The sequence below is a fragment of the Bos indicus genome, chromosome 1 (assembly GCF_029378745.1).
Source record: "Bos indicus isolate NIAB-ARS_2022 breed Sahiwal x Tharparkar chromosome 1, NIAB-ARS_B.indTharparkar_mat_pri_1.0, whole genome shotgun sequence".
Lineage (NCBI taxonomy): Eukaryota > Metazoa > Chordata > Mammalia > Artiodactyla > Bovidae > Bos > Bos indicus.
This window is the reverse complement of record NC_091760.1, coordinates 67,759,512-67,779,064: the sequence shown is the minus strand read 5'-3', so window position 1 is coordinate 67,779,064 and position 19,553 is coordinate 67,759,512. Positions and strand designations below refer to the sequence as shown.

Below are 19,553 nucleotides of genomic sequence, written 5' to 3'. Positions count from 1 at the left end.
GTGGTTATCTGGGTCATGAAGACCTTTATTGTATAGTTCTTCTGTGTATTCTCGCCACCTCTTCTTAATATCTTCTGCTTCTGTTAGGTCCATACCATTTCTGTCCTTTATTGTGCCCATCTTTGCATGAAATACTCCCTTGGTATGTCTAATTTTCTTGAAGAGATCACTAGTCTTTCCCATTCTGTTGTTCTCCTCTATTTCTTTGCATTGATCACTGAGGAAGGCTTTCTTTTCTCTTCTTGCTATTCTTTAGAACTCTGCATTCAAATGAGTATATCTTTCTTTTTCTCCTTTGCATTTCATTTCTTCTTTTCACAGCTATTTGTAAGGCCTCCAAAGACAACCATTTTGCCTTTTTTGCATTTCTTTTTCTTGGGAATGGTCTTGATCCCTGCCTCCGGTACAATGTCACGAACCTCCGTTCATAGGTCTTCAAGCAGTCTGTCTATCATATCTAATCCCTTGAATCTATTTCTCACTTCCACTGTATAATCGTAAGGGATTTGATTTAGGTCATACCTGAATGGTCTGTGGTAGTTTGAGCATTCTGTGGCATTGCCTTTCTTTGGGATTGGAATGAAAACTGACCTTTTCCAGTCCTGTAGCCACTGCCGAGCTTTCCAAACTTGCTGGCATATTGAGTGCAGCACTTTCACAGCATCACCTTTCATGATTTGAAATAGCTCCACTGGAATTCCATCACCTCCACTAGCTTTGTTCATAGTGATGCTTCCTAAGGCCCACTCGACTTCACATTCCAGAATGTCTGGCTCTAGGTGAGTGATCACACCATCGTAATTATCTGGGTCACGAAGATCTTTTTTGTACAGTTCTTCTGTGTATTCTCGCCACCTCTTCTTAATATCTTCTGCTTCTGTTAGGTCCACACCATTTCTGTCCTTTTTTGAGCCCATCTTTTCATGAAATGTTCCCTTGGTATCTCTAATTTTCTTGAAGAGATCTCTCGTCTTTCCCATTCTGTTGTTTTCCTCTATTTCTTTGCATTGATCACTGAGGAAGGCTTTCTTATCTCTCCTTGCTATTCTTTGGAACTCTGCATTCAAATGGGTATATCTTTCCTTTTCTTCTTTGCTTTTCGCTTCTCGTCTTTTCACAGCTATTTGTAAGGTACAAAATTCTCCAAGCCAGGCTTCAGCAATATGTGAACCATGAACTTCCAGATGTTCAAACTGATTTTAGAAAACGCAGAGGAACCAGAGATCAAATTGCCAACATCTGCTGGATCATGGAAAAAGGAAGAGAGTTCCAGAAAAACATCTATTTCTGCTTTATTGACTATGCCAAAGCCTTTGACTGTGTGGATCACAACAAACTGTGGAAAATTCTGAAAGAGATGGGAATACCAGATCACCTGATCTGCCTCTTGAGAAACCTATATGCAGGTCAGGAAGCAACAGTTAGAACTGGGCATGGAACAACAGATTGGTTCCAAATAGGAAAAAGAGTACGTCAAGGCTGTATATTGTCACCCTGCTTATTTAACTTCTATGCAGAGTACATCATGAGAAACACTGGGCTGGAAGAAGCACAAGCTGGAATCAAGATTGCCAGGAGAAATACCAATAACCTCAGATATGCAGATGACACCACCCTTACGGCAGAAAGTGAAGAGGAACTAAAAAGCCTCCTGATGAAAGTGAAAAAGAAGACTGAAAAAGTTGGCTTAAAACTCAACATTCAGAAAACTAAGATCATGGCATCTGGTCCCATCACTTCATGGGAAATAGATGGGGAAAACAGTGTCAGATTTTATTTTTCTGGGCTCCAAAATCACTGCAGATGGTGACTGCAACCATGAAATTAAAAGACGCTTACTCCTTGGAAGGAAAATTATGACCAACCTAGATAGCATATTGAAAAGCAGAGACATTACTTTGCCAACAAAGGTCTGTCTAGTCAAGGCTATGGTTTTTCCAGTGGTCATGTATCAGTGTGAGAGTTGGACTGTGAAGAAAGCCGAGCGCCAAAGATTTGATGCTTTTGAACTGTGGTGTTGGAGAAGACTCTTGAGAGTCCCTTGGACTGCAAGGAGATCCAACCAGTCCATCCTAAAGGAGATCAGTCTTGGGTGTTCACTGGAAGGACTGATGCTGAAGCTGAAACTCCAATACTTTGGCCACCTCATGCAAAGCGTTGACTCACTGGAAAAGACCCTGATGCTGGGAGGGATTGGGGGTGGGAGGAGAAGGGGACGACAGAGGATGAGATGGCTGGATGTCATCACTGACTCAATGGACATGAGTTTGAGTGAACTCCGGGAGTTGGTGATGGACAGGGAAGCCTGGGGTGCTGCAATTCATGGGGTAGCAAAGAGTCGGACACGACTGAGTGACTGAACTGAATTGATACCTGAATGGTCTAGTGATTTTCCCTAGTTTCTTCTATTTAGGTCTGAATTGTGCAATAAAGAGTTCATGATCTGAGCCACAGTCAGCTCCCAGTCTTGTTTTTGCTGCCTGTATAGAGCTTCTTCATCTTTGGCTGCAAAGAACATAATCAATCTGATTTTGGTATTGCCCATCTGGTGATGTCCATGTGTAGAGTCTTCTCTTGTGTTGTTGGAAGAAGGTGTTTGATATGATCAGTGCATTGTCTTGGCAAAACTCTGTTTGTGTTTGTCCTGCTTTGTTTTGTACTCCAAAGCCAAATTTTACTCCAGGTATCTCTTGACTTCCTACTTTTGCATTCCAGTCCACTATAAAGAAGAGGACATCTTTTTTGGGTGCTAGTTCTAGAAGGTCTTTAGGACTTCATAGAACCATTCAACTTCAGCTTCTTCAGCATTACTGGTCAGGGCATAGACTTGGATTACTGTGATATTGAATAATTTCCCAGCCCTATGCAATCATTAATCTTCTTTCAATCTCTATGGATTTGAGTACTATGGACATTTCTTACAAATGGAATCTCATAATACGTAGTCTTTTGTGATTGGCTTCTTTTACTTAGCTTATTGTTTTCAAGATTCACCCATGTTGGAGCAGTACTTTATTTTTTTTGCCAAACAGTATTCCATTGAATGGATATATCACATTTTAAAATCCACTTAGTTAACTGACATTTGGATTGTTTCTACTTTGTGACTATAATGAATATAGTTACTATGAATATTTGTGTACAAATCTCTGCATGGATGTATGTTTTCATTTCTTTAGGCATATACCTGGAAATGGAACTGGTGGGTCATATGGTAATCTATGTTTAACATTTTGAGAAACTGCCAAACTATTTCCAAAGTGGTTGTACCCTTTCATATTCCTACCAGCAATGTATGAGGGTTCCAATTTCTCCACTTTCTCAACACTTGTTACTGTATTTTCCATTTTATTGATTATAGTCACCCTACTAGATTGTAAAGTTTATCTCATTACAGTTTTGATTTGCCTTTTCCTAATGACTAATGACAATGAAGATCTTTTCATGTGCTTGTTGGCCATTTGTATATCTTCTTTGGAGAAATGTTTATTTCAAGTCTTTTGTCCATTTGGTAATCAAACTGACTTTTTGTTGCTGGATTCTAAGAGTTTTTTAAAATATATTCTGGATACAAGTTCCTTATCAGATATATGATTTATAACTATTTTCTCCCATTCTGTGGGTTGTCTTGTCATTTTGTTGATGGTATCTTTAGAAGGACAAGATTTCAATTTTAACGAAATCCAATTTTTCTATTTTTCTCTTTTGCCATTTGTACTCTTGGTGTCCTTTTAAAAAAGGATTCACCTAACCCAAGTCATGAACACTTATTCCTATGTTTTTTCTAAGAGTTTATAATTTTAGTTCTTACATTTAGGTTTATGATCTATTTTGAGTTAATTTTTATACATGGGGAAAGGAATGGATTCAAATTGATTCTTTTGCATGTGGCTATCCAGTTATTTTTTGGGACTCCAAAATCAGTGCAGATGGTGATTGCAGTCATGAAATTAAAAGACGCTTACTCCTTGGAAGGAAAATTATGACCAATCTAGATAGCATATTCAAAAGCAGAGACGTTACTTTGCCAATGAGGGTCCATCTAGTCAAGGCTATGGTTTTTCCAGTGGTCATGTATGGATGTGAGAGTTGGACTGTGAAGAAAGCTGAGTGCTGAAGAATTGATGCTTTTGAACTGTGATGCTGGAGAAGACTCTTGAGAGTCCTGTGGACTGCAAGGAGATCCAACCAGTCCATTCTAACGGAGATCAGTCCTGGGTGTTCATTGGAAGGACTGATGCTGAAGCTGAAACTCCAATACTTTGGCCACCGCATGCAAAGAGTCGACTCACTGGAAAAAACCCTGATGCTGGGAGGGATTGGGGGTGGGAAGAGAAGGGGACGACAGAGGATGAGATGGCTGGATGTCATCACTGACTCGATGGACATGAGTTTGAGTGAACTCCGGGAGTTGGTGATGGAAAGGGAGGCCTGGCGTGCTGCGATTCATGGGGTCGCAAAGAGTCGGACACGACTGAGCGACTGAACTGAACTGATCCAGTTATTCCAATATCACTTTTCTTTTCCCTTTGAATTGGCTTGGCACTGTTGTCAAAAGTCAATTGACTATAATAAAAAAGTTGAAAAGTCATTTCACTATAAATGTAATGGTTTATTTTTTGGGATCTCACTTCTGTTCTGTTGATTTACCATGCCTGTCATTATACCAGTATCATGCTGTCTTGATCAGTGAAGCTTTGTAGTAAGTTTTGAAACTGGGAATTGTGAATTCTCCAATGTTATTCCATTTCAAGGCTGTTTTGGCTATTCTGAGTCCCTTGCATTTCCATACAAATTTTAGGATGTTTGTCAATTTCTGTAACAAAGGCAGCTAAATATTAATTGCGATTGCATTTAATTTGTAGATACATGTGGGTAGTATTACCATCTTCAATATTAAAACTTCCAACACATGAACAGGATGTCTTTCCATTTCCTTAGGTCTTCTTTAATTGTTTCCAACAGTGCCTTATAGTCTTCAGAGTGCTGGTTTTATGCTTATTTTGTTAAATTTATTCCTGAATATTTTATTCTTTTTGAGGCTATTGCAAATGCACTGTTTTCCTAATTACATATTTGGACTGTTCATTACAAGTGTATCGAAATAGTTGATTTTTATATATTAATCATGCATCCTAAAACTTTTTTTTTTAGGATGAGCTTGTTCGTTTTTGCTGAATTTGTGTTTTAGATCTATTAGTCTTTTTTAGTAATTTACAAAGGATTTTTATATATTCAAGATCATGGCATTTTCAACAAATATAGTTTTACTTCCTCCTTTCTGATCTAGACGACTTTTAGTTCTTTTTCTTACTCGCTGATCCTGTTCTCGGGGCGGGGGGGATGCATTTAGTCTTTGACCATTAAATGTGATCTTATCTATGTGTTTTTCATAGATGCCCTAATATTACTAGGTTGAGGGAGTTCCTGTCTATTTCTAATTTGGGGATGTTTTTATCTTGAAAGGGTGCTGGATTTGTCAAATGCTTTTTTCCCCCCCCCATCTATTAAGACGATCACATAGCTTTTCTCCTTTATTCTATTAACATATTATATTAATTGGATTTTGAATGTTAAACCAACTTGTATTCCAGGAATACAACCCATTTGGTGGTGGTGTATAATCCTTATTATGTTACTGGACTTGGTTTGCTAGTAGTTTGTTCAGGACTTATGTGCCTATGTGTACTGGTCTACAGCTTACTTATAATGTCTTTGTTTGCAATAATTTTAGTTTAAGAATCATTAATCTCTTAAGGTCATGATTCTAAGCAAACTATTTTTTAATGGAAAGAAGGGTCATGGGACATTACCTCAAGAAAACAAATGGGAAAATATGAAAGCACTGAAGCAATAGCTGGAAGCTTTGAATAGGGATTTCTGCTTGACAGCCTTGGAATCATTAGCCAGAGGATGTAGAGCATTAATACATGCCCAGTAGTGCCTAAAATCCAGTCATTTAAAAGACACAACAACTGCCTAAGCTATCAACAAAAAGAAATGATATAACCAAAATAAAGTTCAAAATTTGTTTTACCTACTTTTGGTTTTATTATTCTTACATTTCAGCTTCTTTCTTTAAAAGGAGTGAGTCGTCTACAGGGAGCTTTATTTACCACCACCACCTCTAATTTCACTTTTACCCCCTCCACATCAGATTTCTGAGATATAAGTTCCATCATATAGCTCTCTAGTGTAGAAGTCCCTGGAGTGTGGTCTCTGCCTACAATCTGGTGAACTTCAAACACTTTACCTCTGCTTAGGAGGCTTGTGTGGCCTGACTTACCTCTCTAGCTGCATCTTTCACCACTCTTCAGCTGCTTGATTGTAGCAGGCTCTCCCCTCTTACTGGAGGTTTCTCCTCCATGGTTCTCTCTCTCTAATCTGTTCTTCCTTCTCCCCATTATATTTGGCTAACGCTCTCTCATTCCGTAGGTTCCAAATTAGATTATGTGCCTTCAGGAACTTCTATTCGACCTCCAGAATCTGGTTAGGTGCTTCTCCTCTGAGCAATCAAAGCAATTGTAGGTCTTTCATTTTAGCCCCTAGCACCTTGTTTTACAACTGCTTGTTTGTCTATATGCTTTGCGACACTAAGTTCTGTCTGGGCAGGAACTATGTTTACCTCAGTGCCTAGAACACTTAAAGATAGATAGGAGCTCAAAATATATTTGTTAAATTAATGAGCAAATACATGAACTAATACGAAGTTCATCATAATCTGCTCCTTTACCTTTTCAGTCTCATTTTCTGTCACTTGCTACCTACACCCAAACACATACTCACACTACTCTTGCCATACAAAATTACATGCAGTTCCCTGGACATACTGAGCTCTCATATACCTTGTCTGCCCTTCTATGAGGGACACCTTAACCCACGTGAACATTCAGTGAACACCTGTGAAGTTCTTAGCTTTAATTATCACATTCCTAGTAAAGTCTTCCCTGACTCTTCAACTTCTCTCCAAAGCCAGGTCAGTTAGGCTTCCCAAGCTCTGTATATCCTTATTTGTATTGTAATGATCTCATCAGTCATCTTGTCAATTCCCAGTGCTTACCATGGTGTTTGGTACATAGTGAAACACTTACAAAAAGTGTTCTGAATACAGAAAGAAATAATGAACAGGTCTACGGGGAGAGGCAATATACTTAAGATTTAAGAGTGGACTAGGGCTTGAGTCTAAAATAAAGAGAAAGGACCTAGAAAATGTTTTGAAAAGGTCAACATCCCTTATTAATAGAATAAACATACAGAGAGTAGGAAATGAAAATCATGGGTGATCTACGTTTATGAAGTTAGAGAACATGGCCAACAACAGGAAACTACAGGGAGAAAATGGACTTAACACCTACAGATAGAGGCTTAACAAATATGTATCATAGATTGTTATGTTCAGTTTTTTACACGATATCTAGAAGACACTAGACAAGGCGTTATACAGTTCTTAACTGTAAACGGATGGGAAGAGTAAAGTTAAGAAATAACCTTTCATGTAGCAATAATACATTTTAAACTTACTACACTTCCTAGAAAGGGTAAGTTTTAAATAGGCATCTCCATACTATATGAAAGGGAAGCACACATATGAATATGTATGGATTAGTTGGAAATGGCACCCCACTCCAGTACTCTTGCCTGAAAAATCCCATGGATGGAGGAGCCTGGTGGGCTGTAGTCCATGGGGTCACTAAGAGTCAGATATGACTGAGCGACTTCACTTTCACTTTTCAGTTTCATGTGCTGGAGAAGGAAATGGCAACCTACTCCAGTGTTCTTGCCTGGAGAATCCCAGGGATGGGGGAGCCTGGTGGGCTTCCATCTATGGGGTCGCACAGAGTCGGACACGACTGAAGCGACTTAGCAGCAGCAGCAGCAGCAGTCCTCTATTTTATAAGAAGTGATCTGGTATACAAAAAGTAGAGTGAAAATGCCAGGGATAAAAGACAAAATATAACAGGAAGAAAATAAGGTTTAAAATACCTGCGTATAATACAGTCTCTATGAGATCTTTAATGTGGGTCCTGCTATTCTCTGAAGCAAGAAGAGGTGCTGTCCCATTGGGAGCTGGGACGACAAGCGGTCCAACTAAAAACGCACAAGCTCCCCCGAGGTAGCTGAGCATCGACGCGATAGCTGTGGCAGTGGCCCGCTCGTCTGCAGAGAACCATGTTGTGGACAGGAATGGAGCTGCGTTCATTACAGTTGGACCTGCCAATCCATTTAACAGCTGTCCTCCATGGATTAGTCTGGAATCAAACAAATTAAAAGGCTGTGAGGCAGCTAAAATAGGCATCTTCTAGACAAAAAGAAGTTAGCCAACAGTGTTTACTACAGCAATAAGAATACATATCTATAAAGAACAAGAGACACCCGAAAGGTAAAGTATGGTGACTCTCTGCGAGGGAAATCAAATACACCAATCTGATTCTCCAGGCAAGAATACTGGAGTGGGTTGCCATTTCCTCCTCCAGGGGATCTTTCTGGCCCAGAAATGGAACCTGTATCTTTTACGTCTTCTGCACTGGCAAGCAGGTTCTTTACCACTAGCGCCACCTGGAAAGCCACAAACACACCAACAACTGCATATAACCCTAATACACTGATGGTCACCCCTTAGTCATTTCACAAATACTTACTGAAGCCTGTGATCTGTGCCATGTACCAAAGTAAATACTTTCAGTAACCTTGTTTTACTTATTATCACAACATAATGTGCAAGATATTATCATCTCCATTTACTGAAATGTGAAAGCTTTGGCTTGGAAACATGAAAAAACTTGCCCAAGTGCTAACAGGCAAAGCTAAGATTCAGACCTAGGTCTGACTCCCAATTCCATATCCTCTGAGACCGCCACTTATAGAAACCTAGGAAGTGCCTCCAGCCCTACAAATAACACAAATGAGCTCAACATTTCACATCTACTCTCTGCAGGATAACGGAAATACAAAAAAAGGAAAAATAAACATTAAAGAATCTTCTAATGGAAGAGGAACTGGTCAAGGAATCAGAGGATTTGGTCTGCACCTCACTACTTTAATGCTCCTGGGTAATATGTCTTTGTGGGATTCCATTCCTTCTCCCATAAAATGAAGAGATTAGTTTAATTTCAGTCTGCATGCCGTGAGTATTTGTTAGGTGAAGGTACTATAATTACAGATCCCTAGGTCCTTTCCAGTCTCAGACTTTAATTGCAAGGCTTAGTGAAGAGTAGTTCCTTGCTTCCATTTCATTTGTTCTTGAGCTCACCCTTCCTCATTACCATATTCTGTTCAGCGCTCTGTCCTGTTCCCTGATGAACACGGAACCTGAAAACCCTTTTCCCACATTTCTTTTTCCACCCCCACCACAAACATTCACATTCAAAAGTAGCCTTGAAGGAGAAAAGAAGTCAGAAGTTCAAAAAGCACAGACCAAAAAAGGGAAGTGAGTCAACCTCTTCTGCTTTGGAGGTAAAGGAAATGAAAGGAACAGTATACATGTCATATATATGATACTACTTTTTCTTTCTGCTCCTTTTGCTTTTTAACCACCATGTAGGTGTCAAATCTTCCTTTTAACAAGTACCACCTTGATAAAAGTTTTTTGAATGTAGAAGGGAAAATAAACAGGCATGTGGGTAAAAGTAGGGCTCTTAATGTAGAAGCATAAGTGAGTGGGAAGTAGAATATGTGAATTACGTCTGCTCAAACCTTTGTACGTGTTGGAAAAGTTATTTGAAGGCAAAATAGCTTCCAGAATCATTAATATTACTAAATTTAGGGAACCAAAGACATTTAAAAATATGTTCATGTAAGGGGAACTATTTTCTAAATGACAAACACAATTAAACTGTTTATAAACCAAATACCTCCTCCAAATGCCAGAGGATCCTCAGCTGTCACACAGCAATTTCATCATAGAAATATTCTTGAAACACTGTCATTAAGTGGTTTTAATCATGACTCCCTTAATCATGACTCGTGACGGTACAACAGTCAAACAATGCATGATGGCTCATAATGGCAGCTACTGTGATATTTAACACCTTTAATGAGGTGTTCCTGAAAGACTCATCCCATCTAGAAGGAGAAGCATTGGAATGAGCAAGTCTTATTATGCCTAAATATGTTAAGAGTGGAAGGAGAACATGGAAAGATATCGAAAAAAAAAAAAAAAAAAAACACTTGCCTGGTGACCCCAACTCAGGGGAACCAGGCTCAGTCCCTGGTCAGGGAACTAGATCCCATATGCCACAGCCAGGAGTTCACAGGCCGAAACTCAAGATCCTGTGTGCCAGAACTAAGACCCAGTGCAGCCAAACAAATAAAGAAATATTTTTTAAAAACCACTTGATAAAACAGAATGCATCCTGAAAATTAAGGTGTAAAACTCAAATAATTGCCATGGCTCAGCTTTTGCTACCTCTCAGTGGAATCATGAAAAGATTATTTTCCAAGCAGCAAATGTACGTGTCATAGAACATGTGAGCTTGAGATAATATGAGGACCATCCTAGTCCAGTTTACTCAATGCACAGATCTGGATATTTCTAACACAAGTATACTTGCTAAAGTCGTATGGTACTAAGGACAATTCAGATGGCATATAAGTCTAAAAGGTCACCAAACTTGGGATTGCTGGGGTCTTTGTGCATCTACAACATGGATTATCAAGTGAAAAATTACAGTGAAAAACATGCTGATTTGGTCTTTAAAAATTATTCTAATTTAAATAATTGTGTGCTTTTTTGTGTGTTATTTTTTGTGTTTTTTTTTTTGCATTAAAAGTCATCATACATAAATGCACTCCTCATAAATGAGTTCAGTAGGAGAACTGGAACCTACAGGATTGGGGGTTATCTTCTGAATTCGTGGGAAATCTGGCAGGGAAATCCAGTCCCTGCTCTTCCCAGCATATTTAAATCTTCCAGAACTTAGTTCTCTTCCTTCCTGAATTTGTATCCTACAACCCCTCAGGACTTGTCACTTACTAATTGGTTATAAGCACTGCCATCTGGTGACCACGGCACAACACCAATCTGTAATGTAAAGATTTTCATGTTTGTCTGACATAGGTTTCTGTCACCTACCATTAACTTACCCTATTTTAAGAAGTTAATTTGTTTGTAAAAATATATTTAGAAATAAAATTGTTACATATATATATACACACACACACATATATATAGTTTTTCCATTTAATAGTAATGCAAAATTAGAGGTATGTTTTTTCCTGAAAAAGTGCTGACCCTAAGACATAATAAAATCATACAAAACATTACCATAAATTCTTTAAAAATGACAATTAAGAAGAGGAAATAATTATAAATTCTTCAATACAAACTGTGTGTTGTTTAATTCATTCAACCAATATGTACTGAGTATTCATTGTGTATTGGGTAGGGACTGTGATAGCAATAGGTGGATGGGAATTTAAAATTAAAGTTAAAACTCTTTAAGTAGAGTAGCTGAAGTCACTTACCAGCACTATATCAGGAATATAAAGAAAAATAAGGCAATAACTAGTAAGCTTGTCAGGCCTGTGACGAGAGTAAGGCAAGTGGTCCGCCTTCCTTGTCCTCTGACCTCTGACTCTGGTCTACAACACAGGAGCTTCATAATATTCGCACATGGACCTGAAGGTCCAATCCCATCCAAGCTCCATCTATCCTCTTCCAAACAGCTGCCCCTTAGCTACCCTTTGGGCCCAGGGAGCACACCCAGGGATGCAGTTCATCCTCAGAAGAACAGACCTGGGAAAGAGGCAGTGCAGGGACTGCTGGGGTCTTGTGTAGCTAGAAAGTGCTGAGGGGCAGGGCAGACACGCCTCTTTGGCCCTACAGACTCCTCACCACATAGGGAATGGCAAAGCTGAAGGAAATCCAGAGTAGAATCCCCTCAGGCATGGAGTCTAGGGCAAGGGTTTGCTGGCACTGGCAACAACAGTGGGTACAGAAAAGGGATGGTTCGGAGGGCTGTTGTGGTGGTACAATAGGTATGGTTACGTGAATGACTAGATGTGGGGGGTGACATTCATAATTCTGTAAAAATGTCCAGTAAGTGCTTGACTACAGGTCACAGGCTAAGGAAAGAGGTCTGAGATGAGACATATGATGGGGTTGAGGAAGAAACTCTGGAGAACCATCACTTTTAAACAGTCAGAGGAAGAGGAGTCTAGAAAGACGATTGAGAAGGAGCAATTACAGAGGTAGAAAAAAAATGAAAAGCAAGAAAGGCTGGTGTCATAGTAACTAAGAAAAGGGTTTAAAAAAGTGGAAAGTGAGGGGCCAATGGTTTTAAATCAAACAGAAAGAGGGTTTAACTGAAACATAAGCTCCTCGGTAACAAGGAGGTCTTCCATGATCTGAGCAGAGGCAGTTTTAGCAGACTGTTGAGGATGGAAGTCAGACGTGTAAGAAAATGGAAATTTACATTTAGACTCTTCATTACAGTTGTTAAAAACAGATGCCAGAACAAGAATTAGGTACATAAGCTTAACAGTGTGAAAAGGAAAAACACGCAGCTCAAATGAACAGTCTGAACAGAAAAGTCTCTCTGCCTTCATGTGCTGAGAGAGAAATGCAACTTGTTGTGATTGTCCTAAAGCTTTCAAGGCACTCCTGAAAGAAGATGGCTTTCAGAAATTTGTAACTATTGATCTGAGTTGGGTGTTAAAAAAAACACAGAAAAACAAAAGAGGTGTTATCCACAATTTTCTGTTAAGTAGATATCATAACTTAATGTTAATTTTTCTGGATCACCACTATGTGCTTTAGTTTTGTTTTGCAGTTATCAGCTAAGTTCCTTGTGGGTCAGGACTCTGGTTTCTAAACTCCCCAGAGTGAGAAGAGAGTGGGGATGTTCTCTAGGATCCAAGAACAAGGAACTGGGATCACGCGGTTCAAACCTCACAAGGTTCTACCACATACATCACATCAGTTCCACTTTTAGGTTTTAAAAAGCTTATAGTCAGCAAAACAAAAAACAAAATTTCCCCCAAATTTGGGAAACAAAACTTTTGGAAAAAGACACTGAGGGCGGTAAGAGCAAGGTCAAGGCTTCAGCACTGTCTCAAGTGTCGTGCACCACAGGAGGGCAGGCAGAAATTAGCAGAACGAGGACGTAGTTTTGTCTCCTGGGCAATAAGCTCGGGAGCATAAGGGAGCTTCTGAAGGAAGCGGACTGGTTAATTCGAGGGGTCTAACCCTGGCTTCCTCACCTGAAACTCTGCGCCTGATGAAGATGGGTAGTCATACATTGGTTAGGAGGCTGCAGGTGTCCTGACCTCTGCAGCTCAAGCTGTGACAGTTGTGCAAGGCTTTCCTTCATCCCAGTCTCCTCTCACTGGCCCCTTAATTTACTCCCTCTCATCTCTCCCCCTAGCCCACCAAACTTCCTTTTCTTCCCTTCTTTCTCAGGTCTTTTTTCTTGTCAATTTTGTTCTCTTTACCTAGCTTCTGCCTACTTGAGGCCTAGTTTGTGCCTTCCCCACAGGCCAGGTGGAAAACAGGGGAATTTCCTAGTGGGCTGAGAAGATTAGATCAGAGCTTTGGGAGTTTCTCCAGCACTGGTAGAATCGGGTGGTAAAGGCCAGGAAGTGGGCTAGCAGTCCAGCAGCATCAGTACTGCTGAGCCTGGGGACCCCTGCCATGGCTGGGCTGTTTGCCTTGGTCCTGTGCACATCAAACACTGCTCCTGTTGTGGAGAGGCTGGGGCTCAGAGGGACATGGTGTAGCATTTATGCACAGCTGTATTCCTTTTCATATGATTCAATATACTATAGCTTTTCAAAGAAATGCCAACAGCTAAAGTTCAAACTGAAGACCTCTAAGTTAACGTTTTCTCACAAACTCGACATTTTAGCTTGTATGTAATGATATTTTGCATCCCAATCTTCTGCTTTCTGACATTCTGGAACAAATACCTAGGATTCTTAAATTATTTTCTACTTAGAATAATATGATGTTTCAGAATTAGAATTTTTATAGTTGGAAGAGACTTCAAACCTCAGCAAGATAACCTATCCTCTTCATTTTATAAAAAAAACCCTGAGTTCCAGAAAAGCTAATAATATATTTTAAATCACACTTATTTTATAACTTATTTATAACATTCTTTCTCCAGAAAGTATTAGTGGGGGGAGTTCCAAAGTCATACTAGCTAATGGTTAAGACAAGACCAGAAATCAAAATTAAACCTGATTTCATCAGTCCACGAATCTTTCTACTCTTCCACATGGCCTCATTCTGAAGGTTCTCTGTAACTAACAGTGATGATAAAAATCATTGATTATTGAAATAACCCAAGGTTCTCAGATCTAAAGGCATGCTGCTGCTGCTGCTGCTAAGTCACTTCAGTCGTGTCCGACTCTGTGCGACCCCAGAGACGGCAGCCCACCAGGCTCCCCCTGGGATTCTCCAGGCAAGAACACTGGAGTGGGTTGCCATTTCCTTCTCCAATGCATGAAAGTAAAAAGTGAAAGTGAAGTCGCTCAGTCGTGTCTGACTCTAGCGACCCCATGGACTGCAGCCTACCAGGCTCCTCCGTCCATGGGATTTTCCAGGCAAAAGTACTGGAGTGGGGTGCCATTGCCTTCTCCAAAAGGCATGCAGTAGCTAGCATATTTTTATTATGTGCAGAGAATCATAACTAGCACTGGGGATAACATTAAAGAGTCAACATTTTAGAAACTGAGCAGCTATTTCCTTACCGTTAAGTCCAGTACTCTTAACTTAAATTCAATGCATTTTTATGATTTAGAATCCATAAAAATACTCATCTCTAACACTTAACATGCCAGTGGTTCAGAAGCTTTCTCTCAACTTCCAATTCTTAATCATCTTTCATGAGAATAAACTCTTGTGTTAAAGAATTTCCTGGATATTGACAATGGTTCAAAGTGCTAGTAATAGCTTTCCTTTATTAGTGTAAGAAGATAATAAAAAAGGTCAGAGATGTTATGAATTAATTACAGGAAAAAGAAAGGAAGGGAGAAACAGAGTGAAATGGTGAAAAAGAATGGGCTTTCTTAAGATTTTTACCATAGCCTCAGTTTCTTTTATGAAAATCTATTTCCCTTTTGTACCCTTTAGTAATTTTGGCCAGTTATGAGTCAATTAAAAGTATCTACTGCACATCTACTATGGTCAAGGCATCTTCAGATAGACATTAAAGGTAATATAAAAATAAATACTAAAGTCTTGGCCCTAAAGAAGCTTATAATAATAACTTCTCACGAACAGTTATAGAAAGTTCATAAAAACACACGATAAAAAAGAATATTGGTTAGATATCAAAAGACATCTTCTAGCCTTAGCTAAATTTATTAACTGTATAATCTTTGGTGAACCACTTACTCTCTTTCTGTTTCAATTTCCCAAAAGGTACTTTATTTCACAGGATTATTATTAAGGCCAAATACGATAATCTCTCAGCAAGGCATGGGGGAAAAACGGACTTAGCCCTGGTCTGAGAGACCTACTACTTCCCCCTACTTGGGCTCATAACATTTTCCTTGTCTCATAACTTTTATTTTATTCTCTTAGTTTAAAAGTATACTAAATAAGTGTATAGAGAAGAAAAGAATCCATACGTTCAATAATTCAGTAACTCACATAATCACTACTAATCTTGATTTTTCAGTCTTTTTTTTTCCTTTTTTAAATGCATCTCCCACTTAAGACTTAGGCACAGGTAATCATAGATATTATATTGAAAATACAGTTTTATGTACTAAATCATTTTAACTTTATACTCTACATAAGCATTTTTTCATTTCATTCTTTACAATCATGATTGTTAATGGCTCCATTGATAGTGTATCATACAGATGTACGAAAACTCACTTGACATTTTCCTAATGTTTGTTACTTATTTGCTAATATTAATAGTGCAGTTGTGATAATCTCTGTATGAAAATATTTGCCATTTCCAAATTGTTTCCTTAGGCTCAACAGGTTGGAGGGTATGAAGATTTTCTTGTTGTTTAGTCGCTAAGTTGTGTCCAACTCTTTTGCAACCCTATGGACTGTAGCTCACCAGGCTCCTCTGTCCATGGAATTTTCCAGGCAAGAATTCTGGAGTGGGTGGCCATTCCCTTCTCCAGGGGATCTTCCCGACCCAGGGATTGAAACTGTCTCCTACACTGGCAGAGGGATTCTTCAGAGCCAACAGGGAAGCCCCTTATGAAATATACTCCAAAGTTGTATTTCAGAATAGTCTGAAGTAATTTACATTCCCATCAACAGTGGTCAGCAGTGTCTGTCCCACCAGCACCGAGTACCCATATTTTAAAAATATGCACATAAAAATAAAAATATTTTTTTTCAATTTTAATAGAAAAATAAACAATACCCACACACACAAATTTGGTGTGTTAGTCTTCTATTGATGTTTTAACAAATTACCACAAATTTAGTGGTTTTAAGACAAGACTCATTTATTCTCTTACAGTTCTGTAAATCAGGAGTCCAACAGGGGTCTCACTGAGCTAAAGTCAAAGTGTGGCATGGCTGTGTTCCCTTCTGGAGGCTCTGGAGAAGAATTTGCTTCCTTGCCTCTATCAGCTTCTGCCAGATGCCAGCTTTCCTTGGTTCCTGGCCCCCTTCCTGTATCTTCAAAGCCAGCAACAGGGATTTGAGTTCTTTTCACATTGCATCTCTCTGACATCCTCTTCTATCTCTTATTTAAGGGCTTTTATGATTACACTGGGCACACCTGGATAACCCAGGATACTCTTCCTATTTTAGGGTCAGATGATTACCAAACCTAATCCCATCTATAATTGAAGCTCTCCTTTGCCATGTAACAGAATACATTCACAGGTTCTGGGTATTAGAAGGTGGACATCTTTGGGGGATGGGGTCATTATTCTGCCTACCACACTTGGTAAGGCCAAAAGGCAACTCCTTATTTTAATCTGTATTTCTTTTTTGACTACTGTTCTTTTTTTCCATTGGTATACTACAATTTTTCTTATTTTGAATGAGTGCTTAATATATTTATATATATTTATTTACCTGTTCTTGCCTTTATTTTGACAAATATTTTTCCTTTTGGCCAATTCTGTTTTAAGCTTAACAATCTGTACATTTAATTTTTTTATGGTGGATAAACGTATGCTTTATTTGAACAAACATAAAAGAGAGCTCCTAGCACATTTCAGCAACACAAAGTTGGGCAATCCAACAAAACATTAATACAGTTGGCCCTGTCTATTCACAAGTTCTGCATGCCAGATATGGAAGGCAGGCTGTTCTATACCATTTTATATAAGAGACTTGAGTGTTTACACTTAATAATTAATAAATGGCCACATCTATCAACTTTTCTCTTTATAATTTTCCTCTGTTTTTCATACTTTAGAAAAAAAATTTCTATGTAGAGATCAGATAAATATTCCTATATGTTGTTTTTCAATTAAATATTTAACCATTTAGTTCATCTGAATTTATTTTGGTGCGTGGTATGAAATGAGGATCTAATATGATCTTTTTCTCCTAAATAGACAGCCAGATTGCCTGTGGTAGAGACAATAAACTATTTCTAATTTCCTTTTAGGTACAGAACACCCCAAGTTTGTGCTAGGGTAAGTTACAGTCTGCATTTCCAAGCTCCCCTTGCAGCGAGGTGGGGCCTTATTACCAAGTCTGGGCCAATGTGATGAGAGTAGGAGGATTTCAAGGTCACTCCCATGAGAACAAAATGCTCTCCCTGGTCCCCCTCTCCGTCTTCATATAGGATGAAATGTGACTACAGTGCTGATGCATTGCTCTGGACTGTCCTGCTAAGGTCATCTCCCTAGGGGAGCAACAAGATAAAGGAACTTAGGTCCCTTTGTAGGACAGAGCTGCCTATGCCTAGGCCTCCCTGCCAACTCTGGACTATCACATTAGAAAGAAATACTATCTTGTTTGACTTACTATATTTTGAGACACCTCATTATAACAGCTTAACTGTTCCTTGATTGAGAAATTAGCTGCAGAATAGGATTTTGCATTTGGAAAGGCATAACATATTTGGCACTGGCTTAGTGGTTAGGCTGCAGGCCGAAAAGGCAGGTGATTTGTGAGATACAGCAAAACCACTGCTTGTGATTACCTAGAACTGGGTGAAAAATATCAGAAGACTACTCTGTTTCCCACCTCTTGCTGATTTTAGGATGGCACCACAAGAGAGGCGGAGGCAAACAAGTGTTGGCTGGTTTGCCAGCATAGACAGAAGGGACAAGAGCTCTGCTAAGACAGTTTCTCTTTGCCCAAGGCCTGCTATCCAAATTTATGAGAATCTAGGAATTTGAAGCCTCAGGTTACTTCTGTATCTTTAAATGGCAGGAAATAATGTCTTTCAGAGCCTGTCTAGCAGCAAAGATCGAATTAAAGGTGTTATTTTCCAACCCAGGCCTAACTTTTTACAGACGGCATCCACGTAGCCACCATGAAATTGAGGGGAAAGGGATAAGCTGAGCACAAAAGGCGTATAGGAAAGGAGATTCAGCAGGAGTAAGAACCATAGCCTTAAGTAAAAATCTTTGGGTGTGGCTACATTTACATGAACCTACTGGATATAAGTAGCTGTTGCTGCTGCTAAGTCGCTTCAGTCGTGTCCGACTCTGTGAGACCCCACGGACTGCAGCCCACCAGGCTCCTCCATCCATGGGATTTTCCAGACAAGAGTACTGGAGTGGGGTGCCATTGCCTTCTCTGGGATATAAGTAAAGAAGAAGCCTACTAAGTGTTTGAGGGAAGTGTGTCACCAAAGACACCACAAAATGGTTCTACCAAACTTAAAGATTGCTTGATTCCTAAAGCAATCCTGAGGTCCCCAAATCAACATCAGCAAACACAAAAGACACAGCCCCTAAGAATGGCATATGTTGCAACTGCAGGTGTATTCTCTAAGAACAATGGACCCAAAAAGAGCCTTCCCAAGCTCAAAGCCAAAAATCTCAGAGAACAATCAAAGGAGTTACTCCCAGAGAACCATGAAGACCTGATAGAAGCCAGAGATTCTAGTTTTCAGGCTAGATGCAGCGACTGGACAGAACTGTGGATTTTCTCCTTTGAGGAAGGACGAACATGTTTTCTGTATAGGCAGAGGGGGCACATGAAGACATTAGATAGCAGAGACTATTAACTGTCTTTTTACATCCATTTCCCCTTTCTTTCGTTATAGTAGCCATGCATTTGTAGTTGTTGTTGTTGCTATTATTTCCTAAATTAATTTACAAACCAACTTTGTTACATGGGACATAGGACAAATCCTCCCACTTCTACAAAAAGAAGCCAAATATGACATTCCATGGGGAAAATGAGGCTTCCATAATCTTCAACAGGATGTACTTGCTTCTGGCTTAGATTTCCTACCCAGAAGAGCACTGCTTAATTGAGTGCTTTGTACCACTATCTCTGTTTACACTGTGATCAGTTCAGTTCAGTCACTTAGTCATGTCCGACTCTTTGTGACCCTATGGACTGCAGCACACCAGACCTCCTTGTTCATCACCATCTCCTAGAGTTTACTCAAACTCTTGTCTATTCAGTCCATGATGCCATTGAACCATCTCATCCTCTG

The 19,553-nt window shown here is 39.4% G+C and overlaps 1 protein-coding gene across 1 annotated transcript in view; it reads right to left on the bottom strand.

Moving 5' to 3' along the window:
- Positions 1-19,553, bottom strand: part of SLC49A4 (solute carrier family 49 member 4) — a 102,841-nt gene that overhangs the window by 63,268 nt on the left and 20,020 nt on the right. Inside the window, exon 3 of the mRNA XM_019956572.2 lies at positions 7,984-8,249. Within this exon, the coding sequence (XP_019812131.2) occupies positions 7,984-8,249 (266 nt within the window). The remainder of the gene's footprint in view (positions 1-7,983; positions 8,250-19,553) is intronic.